This window comes from Chenopodium quinoa, unplaced genomic scaffold, assembly GCF_001683475.1.
Source record: "Chenopodium quinoa cultivar QQ74 unplaced genomic scaffold, ASM168347v1, whole genome shotgun sequence".
In the NCBI taxonomy this organism is placed as follows: domain Eukaryota; kingdom Viridiplantae; phylum Streptophyta; class Magnoliopsida; order Caryophyllales; family Amaranthaceae; genus Chenopodium; species Chenopodium quinoa.
Genome location: NW_018742966.1, coordinates 704,450 through 721,337, shown reverse-complemented (window position 1 = coordinate 721,337; position 16,888 = coordinate 704,450). Strand labels below are relative to the sequence as shown.

Genomic DNA, 16,888 nt, shown 5'->3' with positions numbered 1-16,888 from the left:
TGAAAAGGACCATAAGGTACTGCATAAGCGCATACCCTAACTTTTGATAATAAAGCATGACAAAATGAGTGACATTCATCTTCAGGCATGACATAACTCAACACGATGGCCACACGGGTTTGGTTCGTGCACTCGTGCTTAGCCTACACTTTTTGATGCCAATTTTAAGACGTGGGCTGAGCATAAGGCTCAACACGAATTAATCATTAGTTTTTTCCCAGAGAAATTGTTGAATTTTTCTGTTACTAACTACTAATACGAAGTATGTCATATACTCATATCACATACAAGTATTATGTTTGGAACTCAACTAAAACATCCAAAGCTTTTTCTCTCTCCTAATCTATGGCTTCTTCAATTCAACTTTCTCACATAACCTCTTCTCTAACTACCTTACCAAACTACCAAATGTTGAAAAATACCCATTTTAACTTTCCTCCCAAAACCTCTAAACTTGAGACAAACTCCATTAATTCATCATCATTAAAACAAATTTGCAAACAGGGTAATTTAAAAGAAGCATTTCAATCACTTACCAATTATTTGTCTCACCAAAATGAAGCCCATTTATCTCCTGATGAAGCTTATTCATCAGTTCTTGAGCTTTGTGCAGAGAAGAAGGCTGTGAGAGAAGGGAAACAGATTCATAACCATGTCATAAAATCAAATGGGCATGGAAATTCTGTGTTTTTGAGAACTAAGCTTGTGTTTTTGTATGGGAAATGTGGGGCGGTGTTTGATGCACAGAAGGTGTTCGATGAAATGCCCCAAAGAACTATTTTCTCTTGGAATGCTATGCTTGGTGCTTATGTTTCCAATGGGAAGCCTTGGGAAGCACTTGAATTGTACCGGGCAATGCGGGTTTTTGGGGTGAATGTTGATGCTTGCACTTTCCCTTGTGTACTTAAAGCTTGTGGATTGATAAAGGACATAAGATTAGGGACTGAAATTCATGGATATGCAGTGAAATCTGGGTGTGATTCCAATGGTTTTGTTGTAAATGCCCTTGTGAGTATGTATGCTAAATGTGAGGATACTGTTGGTGCAAGGCAATTATTTGACAGGATTCAAGTAAAAGATGATGTTGTATTGTGGAATTCAATCATTTCAGCATATTCTGCGAGTGGGAAGCATATGGAAGCGTTAATGTTGTTCAGAGAAATGGAGAAGGCGGGTGTTAGCATGAATAGTTATACTTATGTTTGTGCACTTCAAGCATGTGAGGAGCCATTTAAGAGATTAGGGATGGAGATTCATGCTGCGATTTTGAAGTCGAATGATAAAATGCATCTATATGTGGCCAATGCTTTGCTTGTTATGTATGCTAGATGTGGTAGAATGAGGGAAGCAGCTCAAATCTTTCATAAAATGACAGATAAGGATAGCATATCTTGGAATTCATTGCTCTCAGGTTTCGTGCAAAATGGTCTATATAGTGAGGCTCTCCAGTTCTTTCATGAAACACTGGCAGCAGGGCAGAGAGCTGATCAGGTCTCTTTGATAAGTATCCTTGGAACTTCTGGAAGGTTAAAGAATTTGCTGAATGGGATGGAAGCTCATGCCTATGCTTTAAAAAATGGATTAGATGCGGACATTCAAGTGGCGAACTCCTTAATTGATATGTATTCCAAATGTTGTCACATAAAATTTATGGAATGTGTTTTTAGAAGCATGGTCAGTAGAGATGTTATTTCTTGGACTACAGTTATTGCTGGCTATGCTCAGAACAATTATCATGCTAAAGCCTTGGATGTGTTCCGAGAAGTACAGGCTGAAGGGGTGGAAATCGATGCCATGATGATTGGAAGTGTCCTCCTTGCTTGCACTTCACTGCGACTGCTTAATCATGTCAAAGAGACACATGGCTATATCTTGAGAAAGGGACTCTCTGATTTGGTGTTGAATAATACGCTTGTAGATGCGTATGGGGAATGCAACAATATAGAATTGGCCTCTCGTATGTTTAAGTTGATTGAAAACAAAGATGTTGTGTCTTGGACTAGCATGATTTCAGCTTATGTTGATAATGGACTAGGAGATGAAGCTCTTAGCCTTTTCTGTTTGATGAAAGAAGATGGAATTGAACCAGATTCTGTTACATTAATCAGCTTGCTCTCAGCTGCAGCTAGTCTCTCTGCCTTAAAGAAAGGAAAAGAAGTCCATGGATTCTTAATCAAGCAAGGTTTCCTTCTAGAGGGATCTGTTGTTAGCTCTCTTGTTGATATGTATGCACGATGTGGAACATTGGAGAACTCATTTAAGGTGTTTAATCTTGTCAAGGATAAGGATAAGGTTCTATGGACCTGTATGATCCATGCGAGTGGAATGCATGGTCGTGGAAAGGAGGCCACAGAGTTATTTAACAGGATGGAGATGGAAAATATTCAACCAGATCATGTTACATTTTTGGCCCTTCTTTATGCATGTAGCCACTCAGGAATGATTGATGAAGGTAAAAAGTATCTGGATATTATGAAAGATAACTATAAGTTAGAGCCATGGCCTGAACATTATGCCTGCGTGGTTGACCTCCTAGGCCGAGCAAACCGTCTAAAAGAGGCATATCAGTTTGTGAAAAGCATGCCTGTGGAGCCTGGCGCTGTTGTTTGGTGTGCTCTTCTTGGGGCTTGCCATGTTCACTCCAATAAGGAATTAGGGGATATTGCTGCAGGAAAGTTGTTGGAATCAGAACCAGGGAATCCAGGAAATTATGTTTTAGTTTCCAATGTCTTTGCTGCAACTGGAAGGTGGGATGATGTTGAGTTAGTACGAGGGAGAATGAAGGAAAGAGGATTGAAGAAAAATCCAGCTTGCAGTTGGATAGAGATGAGAGATAAAGTACATAGTTTCATGGTGAGGGACAAGACCCACCCTCAGAGTGACCAAATATATGAAAAATTAGCCGAAATTATAGAGACAGTCAAAAGGGAAGGAAATTACACTGCTCAAACTAAGTATGTTTTGCATAATGTTGATGAGGAAGAGAAAACAAAGATGCTTTATGGTCATAGTGAGAGGTTGGCAATCGCGTATGCACTCCTTGAATCTCCCAAGGGAGCCCCTATTCGAGTGACAAAAAACCTTCGCGTATGTGGTGACTGTCATGTTTTCATCAAGTTAGTATCTGACTTCTTTGACAGGGAGATCATCGTAAGGGATACCAGCAGATTTCACCATTTTCGCCATGGAAGTTGTTCTTGTGGTGATTTCTGGTGATAGTGTGTCTGACCACATATCTTAGTACATTGCATAGTGTTAGAGCTACTATCATTGATGCCTGGCAGTAGCTGCGTTCTGTTAGAAATTGATTGTTCGCCTGTATATTACAGGTTGGCGCGAGAGCCTAAAACTCAATACTAAAGCTCCCTTACCTAGCTTGCAAAATAATTAGATAAGGTGCTGCTGGGAAGACGGCTCGGTCCAGTCCTATGTAATTGTAAATGTGCTGATCAATGGAAGAAGGATGAATTCATGATTGTTGTTGTTTGATAGACAAGCACCGAAAAATTAAGGTAATCACTTCAGGTTGATGTACATTATAATTTCTGCAAATGTCTGTAATGATATTTTTGTCAATAATATACCATTGTAGATTTGTAGATTGACATTTCTTTGCAAAACTATTGGCTTCTTGCTTACAAAATGTTTTCTAATGAAGAAACTGAATCTGAATCTTGTTATTAAAAAAATTACTCGTGTTAGTATATTTCTTTGGCAACCAGAATAATATTCCAATATGCTCTTAATTAACTGGAGTAAATTTGAAATTAAGAAAGGAGTGTAAATAGTAGTATGATACTAAGAGTCTAAGATGACTTTTCACCCCTTTTAGTTGTGTAATTGTTAAAAAATCGGCCTACAACGTTCATCATAGTCTACAATTCATACATTAGACTTGTTTGTTGATACTACCTCCGGTTCTTATTAATCAATAAAGGGGTATTATATAAGCGATTTAAAATATTCTTTTGTTACGAGTAACGTGAACTGAAGGTATTACTTTACTACCAAAGTTTATACACTGTTCTTTCAAAAAAAAAGTTTATACACTGAACCTCATACTATCATTAATTCATTATACATGTCAGATTTGTGCATCTGACAAACTAATGATATTAAATTCATCGGGACTTTACCCAATTATAAAAAAAGGACAAATACCAAGATTTATTGTGAAATTATAAAATACAGTAAAATACTGAGCATCAAAACAGTAGCAGCCTTTTTTTATTACAGCAGGAAAAAAGAACCAATAACAAATGAACAAATGTCAAAATTACTCTACAATTTACACGTGTCTCATCACATCTAATCCTAAGAAGATCTCAACCCTCCATTTGATTGTGTGCAATTTGAGTGGAAAATATCTATCTGGAAACTACTAGTAATCCAATTTCATCTTCTTTAGATTTATAGAAAAGAATTGCTGAGAACAGGAAAATACCCATTTGATCAAATCATTAAAAGGTTGCAGAAAAAATTAAAGAAAATTTGAAGAAATATAGGAGAGAGAAAATGCTAGCAGTGTTCAACAAGGAAGTAGCTAAGTGCCCAGAAGAGCTGAAGAATGCTGATTCTTTGGGAAATTTAAAGAAAGATGATTTGATTCAACATTTTTCTTCAATTCATCCTGATGCTCTTTCTGTTAATCTTGGACTTTCTGGGTTTCTTGCCTTTTCCTCTGATAAGCAAAACCCTCTCTTACCCAGGTATTAAACTCCCCTTTAAATTTCTGGGTTCTTTTTTTTTTTTTGAATGGATTTTGAATTATTTGTATGTGGGTGTGTTATTAAGCAATTTGGAAATCTGGGTTGAAGTTAGTTTCTTCAAATTTATTGGATTTTAAGTGGGTTTTAATAGTTGCTTTAATGAAAAATGGAAGGAATTTGATTGTTGTTGGACTAGTTCTTGACTTCTTGGATATGACATTTGATTATATAGTTTGATTAAAGTTCAAAATATACATACCATGTATGTATAGATCTTTTTAAGTGATGTTAATTCTGGTCAATGATTGGAGCATATGATATGAAAAGGTGGTTTGGTGATCAATCTTAAATGCTTTACCCCACTTTTAGATTCACGGGCCATCTTATTATGTAAGCATTTGGATCATTTTATTGTGATTTCTAAATTTGATCAGCAAGTAGAAGAAGTAGGCTGCTTCTTTGCTTAGAAAAATTCTAAGCTATATGTTATTTAAAGTCGATTCCAAGAAGCAAGATCGAATCAGTATTAATCGGGAATGTTTGACCTTTTTAAGAATCATTTCAATCTAGAGGGTTGGAAGTCAACCTAGGCTTTGATATTTGTAATACTAGTGATGAATATAATCAATATATTAAGTCATGGTATAGGAATTTGCCCACCAAGTGGACCTCTGACTTCGTTTGCTTGTAATCTTAATTGGTATGTTAGGATATATTGATTTCAGTCAACTTCTGGATCCTAGCTATCATGAATTATGTTCCTGTCTCGTGTTATTGTGATTCGGAGTAGATAAGCTTCCCTGTGTGTTAATGTTGGCCCTTTAGGCTAATTATGCGAGCTGATGAGCTTATTGATACCAATTTCTGAACATTTTACTGCAGGCTTTTTGCTGTTGTGGATGACATATACTGCTTGTTTCATGGGCACATTGAGAACATAGCTTCGCTAAAACAGTTGTATGGATTGACTAAAACTGCAAATGAGGTGAGCATCATCATAGAGGCTTATCGTGCCATGAGGGATCGGAGCAGCAATCCTGCTGATCATGCATTGAGAAACATTGATGGAAAGTTTGCATTTGTCATTTATGACAGTTCGACAAAGAGAACCTTCGTTTCTGTGGTAAGTGAATAGAGCAGGGCTCCCTGCTTTCATTGTAAAAGGATATTATAACTTTATGCTTGCTTATATGTGAGTAATATTTTCTGTAGAACCTTTGTTCTGTATTGCATACTCATATATACAAGTATATTATAGGTTTAATGATGTCAACCCTTTTGGTATTTTAGGACAATGAAGGAAGTGTCCCTCTCTTCTGGGGAACGGATTCTGAAGATCACCTTGTTCTCTCTGACATTGCTGAGATTATGCAGAAAGCCTGTGGGAAATCATTTGCTCCATTTCCAAAAGGTATTATCTTAAGCACTACCATATTAATTAACTTCCAGAGTATCATAGGATACATGCACTTACACTCTATTGCTATTGACTTACACTCTATTCTGCTGTTTGTACCATTCCCACCTCCTTACCTTAGAAACACAAAAAAGAACAGAATTTATAATTTCTTTCTAGGTAATACAGAAAATTTGATCAGAGAAAACTCTCTTGGTAAAAACCAAATAATTTACTCTTTTCTATCCCTGTTAACTAATTCCATATATAGCCAGTAGCCAGTTTTCTCCAGAATACAGTAGGTATGGAAAGACAGGATACTACTTGTCGGTTTTATGTGTATGGTGATTGAGGTTAAGCTTTGAAAATTATCCCTCTAATTAGAAATGATACTGTAATCATGGATGAGTTTTTGAAAGCTCTATATCATCAAAACTCAAATCGAGTGAGTTCATCTCAAGTCTGAACTAGACTTGTATAGCTCGAGAGAAGCTATGTATATTCTACCTAATATGCAACTAACATGCATCCATGTATTGGCTGATCTCGAATCAATCCTAGTTGAGTTCAAGCCATGTTTGTGCCGAACTCAATTGAATCCTAAACGTAGAGGTTTTGAGTCCAAATAAACCTCACATTTTTTCCATGAGTTTTTACTTGAGCTGAGCCAAACCCAAGCTCTGCTCACATCATTATCACCTCTACATGTATCCATCCATTGCTTTACTCCTATGGTGCAATTTGTGACTGTGTATTGTTGTATTTTCTTAATCAGGATGCTACTTTACATCGTCTGGTGGCCTAAAAAGTTATGAACATCCACTGAAAGTGCTAAAGGCAGTCCCATGGGTTGATAGCTCAGGCGAAACATGTGGATCAACCTTCGAGGTGACCGAGGAGACTAAGAAGGAGAACAAGCAGCTGGGAATCAAAGGAGGAATGCCACGAGTTGGCAGTGATGCTGATTGGTCGACAAAAATATGAAAATGCAACAAATCATCTGTTATAATGCCTTCTATGCAATGTCTTTATCATTGTCCTTCTAAACTAACTTCTATTACTGATGCCCCAAGTGGGTTTGGCTTCATGGATTTTACATAAAATTGCCTTATTGAATTGGCATGTGAGTTTTATCTCAAAATTAGTACATAAAAATGATGTTGAATATATCCAAATTTTTGTATATTTCGTCCATATAGTATATTGTCATACATAGTCTTGTTTATTGTGGTTGATTGATAATGTGCTGAAATGTGAAAGCTGGTTGTACATGAGTATATGACTATACGACTGAGGCAGCTTCTCTGAATGACATTTTCGTGTAAGAGTTTTTATTTTCAAGGTAAAAATTTATGTTGTTTAAGATTGACAATCCTCTTGGGAGAGATACAATGAATAAATTGCCAGCTCTCAATTTCTTTCATTAGGCTTGCCAACTCAAGGACGATTGATTTATTGATCTCTATGTTGAAAATCTAAGGTGATAAAAAATTGGACCAGGTCAAGTTTATGCATAAAATTTTGTGTCCAAACTCGCAAATAGACTTGGGTTTATTGGGTTTTTTTCGAGCCGGACTCAAATTTAAAGCAACGATGTGTCCAAACCCGCACTTTTTTTTGGGCCTAGCTCGATTGGGCTATCTGGTCAAGCCATAAATTATTATCATCTCTAAAACATAACTATATTGGTGACTTTTGATTAAAAATTGAGATTACATTTAATGTTGAACACAACTTTTTTTAGATTATGTAATATGATTCGGAACATTATATATGCGAAATAAATTTTCTTTATCTTGTCTTTATGAAACAAAATGGTTGGTGGAGGCATAGACCAACAGGATTTTTTTTGCTTTAATTCACTATTAACTTTGTCATCATGAAATTATAATAGTGAAAATCTAGTTATTGATACACTTGGAAAGATTTCATGTTGTAACATTAGCCTATTGTTATAGTCCACTTTTGTCAAGTTAATAGAGTTGCTAACTACTTTGTATGTATCTATTTTGCAATCATTGCCCATCAAATTTCTAAATCATATAAAATTTAGCAAAGAATAATACTATTTGAGCTGTTTTAGTACTTGAAATTTTTTATTATCAACTCTTCTAGATGTTAATTGACACTTTAAAACTTGTTGGAAGCATGAATCCATAATAATGATAGGATTATATTGTAGAGGAGATATAAAAACCAGGTGTTAACAAAGCATTAATCCATGTGTAATTGTAATAAGAAATTAAATAACAAATGGAATCCTAGAATAACACACATAAATCAGAATCAAAGCACCCAAATAACTTTTCCTACTCTTTTTGGTTGCAAAAAGCATTAAGATACAAAGATTCCTTGCCAAATTTGTTAGGTCACTTTGGCTTGTTATATCCACAATCCAAACCCTTTAATTTGTACCCCTTCAATAGTAATGCAGTCCATTTAGCCGAAGCTAAGGGTCCGCATAGCCCGGCCGGGTTATCCGGTCCAAATAAGATGGGCATGGACATGAAACTTTCCAAATTAGTATAGGTTTGGCTATCATATTGGCTCCAATCGCTCCATTTTTTCCTTAAACTATGCTTAATATTGAATCTTGTGCGTAGTATATGTATATTACTATGAGATCATCTACTATACTATTGTGTCCAATACTATAGAACATATCCTTTGTTTCATTGTGGTCGCTACTCACAAAAGTAGTGCGATGATGGATAATCATGCAATAATAATAGATGAATCAATAAAAAGATTAATATACATTATACACTATGTGGAATCTTAGCTTGGTGCGTTTACAAGAATTACAACCACATATATACACTAATATAGTAGGATAAAATTAATTAACACGTAAAGTTTGAACTTTCTACAACCAATGACATATTGACATGGTTGCATCGAAGGTTTGAGATTGTGTCCAAAATAGTGAAATAAAGTTTTGATATGTACCATGACAAAAACAACCAAAGTTGTACTCTATCTACTACATCCAATAGTATGCATTACATTCTTATTAAAACATAAAGTTTTATATACGAAGTATGAAGTATTTATTATCGGCTATGAAAAGTTATATACGTTTTTAATTGTCCATTATGACGTTATCCAATAGGTGTTCTCATTTGATCACGGACATGCATGAGATAAACACAAGTAGTAGAGGTTGGGAGACGGATAGAGGAAAAGATAGCAATTGATCAATGCGATGAACAAAAAGGCATTATATATATATATATATATATATATATATATATATATATATATATATATATATATATATATATATATATATATATATATATATATATATATATATATTATTGTGAATGAAATTTTTTTGAGGAAATAAAACCGTCATATTTCTATGAATAAGATACAAAATTGTAGTAGGCTCTCATTTAAATAAATAATCAAGACCGCGATGATTATGGCGATGGATTAGCTTAAAGTAGCATCATGATATTTGGACCAATAATAAATAAATTACCTACACTTTGTTAATGGAATAAATAAATGCAACCTAAAGACAATACTAACGCTAATAGAGTTAATTAGGTTAGTTGTTAAAAAAGGTTAATTAAGGCATGTTCTCTTCAGCTTATTTTCAGTCCAGTCCAGTTCAGCTTAGCTCCAATCAGTTCAATTCAGCCCAACTCCTAATTTTATTCACTTATAAAATATTCCGCTCAGTTCAATTTAGTTCAGCTCTATTAAGTTCAGTTCAGTTCAGTTCAATAAATCAAAACAAACCCTTAGTTAATTAATGTGGAACCTTTTCCTTGCATGGCTATCTAGCTACTTCACAAATCAACAACAAACGTTAGACAATAAGATGCTCTATATTATCGTGACAAATAATAATTTTTTTTGTAAACAATAATATAATTAGTAACCTAATCTTGTCCCCTAAGATTTAATTAAATTAGAAAATATACATTGTGATCTGAGACATGATCCGTCTCTCACTAGGCGACATTTGCATGATTCTCCATGACATAATAAACAAGCATTATCCTTTTTAATATAAAGTTTGTAATTTATTTATAATTACGAGTTTATAATTAGTCGCTACATAAAAAGATTCAATGAGTACCCTTTTTCCACTTTTCTTTTTTGCACTTTTTTCTGTTCTTATATTCTCTAGCTAAGATGTTGACCAAAAAGGAAAAAGAAAATAAAATGTAAATAAAATTTGTTGCTAAGATACCCATGATTCCATCTTCAACAACCAAAGTTCAAAGTTCACGTTTGCGCAGCCAACAAAAAAAAATTTCTTTTTCAATCCCAAATTAATGCAAACAAATTAATGCAGCAATTAAATTTAAATCATTGTTAAGTACCAATTGAGTGATGACTTGTTTATATTTGTATCCGAGTGACTATAGTGAAAATTCTATGGTAATCATCCTTAAATTAAAAGGACTACTATTATACTAATTTTTTATTAGCTGAATTTTAATTTATTTTTTAGATTAAAATTAGTTATAAATATTTTTCCTTATCTTTTTTTTGAAACAATATTTTTCCTTATTTAATCTCAAATCTTAAATATGTTTTCAGGACGACTACACAAGTTATTTAGCTTTTGTTAGTCGAGTAGGACTGTAGGAGTGACATGTATGGTATATTTACACGTATTATTATTCTCTTAAATTAAAATGTTTGAGGAGTGAGTGAATGAGTGTTGTTTGGAATCATCAATGGCTTATGCTCTTCTTTTATTGTCGATCTCAAAATTTAAAAAAATAAATAAAATCCCTGCTTTTCCACCTCCATTCTTCAACAACTAGACAAAATACTAAAATAGCATAAAGTCATACACTCTTTGTTACTTCAATTCGTAGAATACACGTAGTAAATGTTCAAGCATAAAAGAGAAAGTTGTGTTATGAAAATAATCGTTGTGAAAATAATCCAAAGTAATGCAAATTATAACATATACAAGTATATATTTACTTTAGTAACATATATATATATATATATATATATATATATATATATATATATATATATATATATATATATATATATATATTGATCATTCTGGTTCATACAAAATTTAATGATGACAATAATATTGATCAAGTAACCCCTGTAATACTGATCGAGTAATAACCTTTCTAACACTGACCAAGTAACCTCTATTACACTAACGAAATAATTTGTGGCCAGCCACATATAAGAATTTAAAATAAAAGCTAGCTTGAAATATGTTCTTCTCTTCGAGGTGCCTTCATTGTTGTTGAAACCCTCATGCATCAATGGCGAAATTAAACCTACTAAAACAAACTATTTAACCTTTGTTATTGTTCATTGTCGTCATCTCAAGACATTGTTGAAACTCAGTCCAAATTCTTGACATGGAAATCTTGTATATATATACCTATGTATGAGACTTGACAATTGATGAACAAATTGCAAAAACAATAACCAAAAGAATAATAAGTGAAAAAAAAAATCATTCTAATAAAATTTTACTCCGTAATTAATATGTACGGGTAATTACTCATATATTACATAAAGATAAGGAGCATGTAAGAGGGTATAATTTTCCGGAGACTACTGGACAAGAAGGATTCAAACTCACAATCCAATTTTATTTTTTTATTTTTTTTACATTGGAAAAAGCATTATTATATTAATTATAAAATAAATTACGCACTAAAACATTAGGGGTAGCTTTTTGCATATTGAAAAATGAGAATATGCATCAATAATTACTTATGTACAAATTTATGAAGATTAAGAAAATAAAAGACCACTCTAATTAATTTGCTCATTTGTATCATATGCATGCAATTTACTAAATAAATTATGAAAATTATGAAGAGCAAAGTAATAAGTAAGCACGTACCAATAATTAAATAAACTTAATTAGTTCAATCCAATGATTTCTTCATTGTTGTTTTTCGTGATCCCATCAAAAGATGAAGCTACCAACATGATCTAATCTTTCCTTAATATAAAGTTGTTGATGATGATTAATTGAAAGATTAATCAGAATAAAAGGCAAGTTGAGATCATGCTGGCAGCTTCATCAACTAGTGGTGCACGTCAATGTACAATATAATTTCCCAATGAAACTAAGAAAATAATAATAAGTGGAAAAAAAATAGAAAAAAAAAATGAGAACAAAGCTTATTTAATGAACATAGGATATAATGGTAGAGAAAGAAGTGAAGAAACAATGGGGTATTTAAAGAGGGGCCAAAGGAGAGAGGTTTATGGGAAAATGTAAATATAATGATATATATCATAGTATATAAAATATAGTACTAATAATAACTAATATTCATTTCATATCATATGATTAGGAGCCATATGATATTACAGATGGATGTGGCCTAAAGTGAGACACATTGAATATAATCACACCCAAGCCACATCAATCTATGAAAATTATTTTTTTCATATTTTTTAATAATTTTTTTAAAAAATTGTTTTTGAAATTTTCTACCTATATATCTAGGGCTTTGTCAACATTATACTTTTATTTAGCATATTCTCTCTTCTTTCCTTTCTATCTCAAGAAGGGCAATGCCTTTTTCTTTGCTTTTCTTTTTATTTTTTATTCTATTTTAGTTTTTTGAAGATTCAATAGAAGCCATGGTTTGATGTGTATATATCAAAATATAGAAACATCAAGTATGTGCTTGCATCGGCTAATAAGGAGTTGTACGTATTTGTTCTAGATTAATCAAGGTCTTAGCCGGTAAGGATTGGGGTTGTGTATGTTCTAAACTAATTAAGATCGCGGTTAGTTAAAACTTGAATGCAATAATAACAAGCACTTGGATGGGTAGTTTGATTCTAACCTAATCAAGGTTTTGCTTTGATTTACAATTAAGTATAGTGTAGTTTGAAGTACCCTAAATATACACTAGGTCTTTTTTTTTTTCTTTTTTTTGTGCAACTATATACCATCATTAATCTTATTACCGGTTGTAATAAAGTATAGTGCAAGCTCTTATTATAGGGTATCATCAATAATTTGTCACGATATAGATTACTAATTATTCATTTTAGACAAGTTTTAGACAATAATACAACATAAGTCTATTCAACTACATACTAATTCAACAAATTAATTTATCAAATAGGACCATTTACATCACTTCATCATATCAATTCAAACAAAAATATATATATAAACATTAACGTTAAAATCACTTTCAACTCCACCTCAATGGACTACAAATACCGACATTATCCCCCCTAAACTTTCGAAGAAATATAAAAAAGATTATTATTACAATTAAGTAATGTGATTTAGCTATACTAGGGGACCATAATTTTGTTAGTTGTAGAAGTAGGGTAAGGTATCTTAACATAACAACATGGTCATGTGATCGATCTCAATCCATCTCTATGCAAGAGTCGTTTTCTTTTCTTTTCTTTTTCTTTTTTAATTCTTTAATTAGTTAATTTTTAAAAAATTTAAAAATATAATTTTAATTTTGTCCTTAGATAGATGGGTAGTCTTTTTTTTTTTTTTTTCTTTATTAGCATGCAATGCCAATTGTCGGAGGCATGCTTTCTTTAGCATCTAATTGGTTAACATAGATTTACATAAAAAAGGCAAGTGTTTAAGAGACAAGAACAATGGGTTAAGTGACACATGGATTGGGACAACAATATATATATATATATATTATAATTAATTTAATACATAAAATTAATGAATAAATCAAAGTGAACTGTCAAAAGGGTAATTAAATTTTTAATTAATTAATTAAAAATTAATTAAGAGAGTTCTCTGATAAAGTTAGTAAATTTTATGCTTTATTATCTTACTTTTATATGTTTACAATAAAAAAAAAAAAATGTTACATATATAGAGCTTTTGTTTTGATCCCTTTGGTGGGTTTTGGGCAGATGGAACCAATAGATGCATGCATAGTCATAAAAAATAAGTTCCCCCACAAATCAAAGTATCAAAAAAGTGGAAAGATTGAAGAGTTAGGACAAGAAAAAGGTTCTCCAAGTTATTAGCTTCAAATGGCGCATGCACACATCATAAGATTGATTCACTTTGAGTGCATCCAAATTCCAAACAATGCAAGCATCTTTCTTATTCCTTCTTCAATTCATCCATCTCTCTTTCATTTATTTCTCAATTGTACCATTTTTTAACTTGTCACCCAAGATTTTGGCCCATATCCATTGTGTTTTAGAATCTTTGCCACTTTTGCATCAAGTGTTGTTGTATGATTATTGGTAATTAAGAAGGGGTTATATACTAATTGATGTAACTTATTGATGAGATAATGTGATGATAAGCATCGGATGTGATTTTTAACTTTTTATTATTGTTCATTGTTAGTTATTTGTATGTTTGTTTGAGTTTGCAACGTCGTCATCAAGTGTGTTCAGTTATTTGCATTGGTTGGTTGAGTCAATTATTTTTAAGTTCGTATTGGCTATTTACATTTTTTTTTCTCTCTTAAATTACAAGGGTGGGTTGAGATAAAGGTGGAGTTTCTTCTTCCAACGTACGATCTCTTAAACTCACTTGTACTACATATATAATTTGTTTGCCTAGTTTGCGCTATCTAGTCAGGCCAAGACCACGTACTTGATTGTTTAGTTTGATTAGGTTATAATTAGTTACTATTTGATCTAATAACTTATAATTTGTTTTGCTTAAATATCTTAAATTTGCTAATAAGTAGATGTCACCACCTTGAATTATTCTAAATATTCATCATAATTGCAATATAATACAATAAATAAGCTCATTTAAAAAAAAAAAAACCAATTTAGAAATTAAAACAATGAAATTTGTAGTAATACCTTTATACAACTTTTAACCTCCTCTTATTAGTATAAATAATATAATACAATAAGAATTCCACTTTAGTCCATTAGTTAGTTCTTTTCTTTTCTTTTTTTTTGGCAATTTTTTTTTCTTCTTTTTGCAATCTGAGAGCCCATTAATATATATACAAAAAATTCAAACACCAAAAGGAGGGAAGTGTATTCATTGAATTGAACCAAGTTTATGATGTTCTAACAACTTTTATGAATTGCAAATTATTTTCTTTTCTTTCTTAAAAGAGATTTCCAAAAAATTTCATGATGTTCAATTCTAGCTCTTTTCTATAGGTGGTGCTCACGTGACAAGTGACATAGGCACACATTGTACTAGAATTAGTAGAATATAATTAACAATTATACAATAATAATAGTTTAATTAAGGAGTAATTAAGCTCATGATTAGGAGGTAGCTGCCTCTCTCCGTACCAACAAGAGTATGTAGCATACTTTACCCAAACTGACAACTATTTGCCCTTCTACTAGGGGACTTGGGTCTCATCATTTTCTGATTTTTTACTGTTACAATTTGCAGATTGTTAGGGCAACGTACAATAACATTCAAAAATTAAGAATTAATATTGAAAAAGATAATCCAAAGCAAAATGTTGCAAGCAAATTTTTTAATAAATTAAATTAAATTACCCATTGGCTTAAATGAACCGAATAACAACACTATGAAACGAGTAAATTTTTTGAAATTGAGCAAAACAAATAATTACTCAAGGGTGTTGAATGAAAGGGTGCACCTAATGAAACACCTAGCTAGGTTCGATCATTTGAAAATTTCTACTCTAGATCTAAGAAATTTAATCTTGTTAGATGATTGACTTATGCAATAATACATATAAAACCTATTTAGAAACACATACATGGCATTACATCTCTTATATGCTAGCCGGAAAAAAACCTAAAGAACAATAAATAAAAACAATACATAACACTGAACGTCTTTTATGTTTTAATTTAAAGTTTCAATCACCAATTATTTTAACTAAACTAGCTAGCATGTACGACATTATAATTTGAAGCATGATACAACACAAAGACAAAAGACGAACCCATAAGCTCGCATACCGAGAAGAAGTCCATGACCATATCCATGTTCATATAAAGAATACTAATTAATGTACCACATCAACATAAGACACATTGAGAATCAGAAAGAAAGAAAGATATGCATATACTTACATTATTAAGCAGTATTTTCCAGCCTTTCTTAGCTTCCCTCAAACAAGGAAGGAGTGATGCTGTCACAGCATGACCTAGCAACAGCTAGCAATTACATACATACATACAATCATACATATATTATGCATATAAAATATATGTATAATTGTATACTATATAGTTTTAATGTGATGACAAACTAACTTGCTAACCATAGATAGATCATGCTGGCAGCTTCACTTGTTCCTTTTTTGAGGATAATTTCAACCACGTACTTGACAAACAAATTTAATCAACACCTCTTTAATTTAATTAGATCTCATCAGTTTAAATAATAATAATTTAATTGTATAGTTATATTTATATGGTACTAACTAGCAACAATATGTTTGTTGGAGACATCATCATAAAAGTACTAAAATTCATTTGAAAATATGTAAAAATATGCAACATACAAACACCCTTTGACTTTGTTTTTACATACATAGTTCTAGCTAGAATAATTATTAATTAATAGGTCTATGGAAAAGATTGGTGATTTAAAAAAAAAAACAAAAGACATGCATTATGGTATTCTCTGTGAAAACATCAACTTTACTTTAAAAGTCAAACGAAATAGAAAAAAATCCAGAAAAGTTTCGATGATGACAAACAAGAAAAACAAAATTGAATAGCCCAACAAAAAAATGAAAAAAAAAATTAAACAAAAAGCTTATAAAAAATATTTGGAAATTTAATATATGATCAAAAAACAAAGATAAATATTATATATATATATATTTTATTATTATTATTATTA

General features: G+C 32.0%; 2 protein-coding genes and 1 long non-coding RNA gene across 3 annotated transcripts; 2 read left to right on the top strand and 1 right to left on the bottom strand.

The window, feature by feature from the left end:
- Positions 1-255: 255 nt before the first annotated feature.
- Positions 256-3,645, top strand: LOC110728970 (pentatricopeptide repeat-containing protein At3g63370, chloroplastic). Its single transcript, XM_021908652.1, has one exon. It carries the CDS (start codon positions 346-348, stop codon positions 3,214-3,216), a length of 2,871 nt encoding a protein of 956 aa, XP_021764344.1. The 5' UTR covers positions 256-345; the 3' UTR covers positions 3,217-3,645.
- Positions 3,646-4,389: 744 nt separating this feature from the next.
- On the top strand, positions 4,390-7,338 carry LOC110728969 (stem-specific protein TSJT1-like). Its single transcript, XM_021908651.1, has 4 exons — positions 4,390-4,709; positions 5,592-5,832; positions 6,000-6,120; positions 6,881-7,338. The coding sequence occupies exons 1-4, from the start codon at positions 4,516-4,518 to the stop codon at positions 7,087-7,089; spliced, it is 765 nt and encodes a 254-aa protein (XP_021764343.1). The 5' UTR covers positions 4,390-4,515; the 3' UTR covers positions 7,090-7,338.
- A 3,814-nt stretch (positions 7,339-11,152) lies between these two features.
- Positions 11,153-12,472, bottom strand: LOC110728900. The gene is made up of 2 exons (XR_002512788.1): positions 11,960-12,472; positions 11,153-11,394 (listed from the first exon to the last, which is right to left on the bottom strand). It is a non-coding gene; the product is annotated as an uncharacterized LOC110728900 (long non-coding RNA).
- Between the last annotated feature and the right edge of the window lie 4,416 nt (positions 12,473-16,888).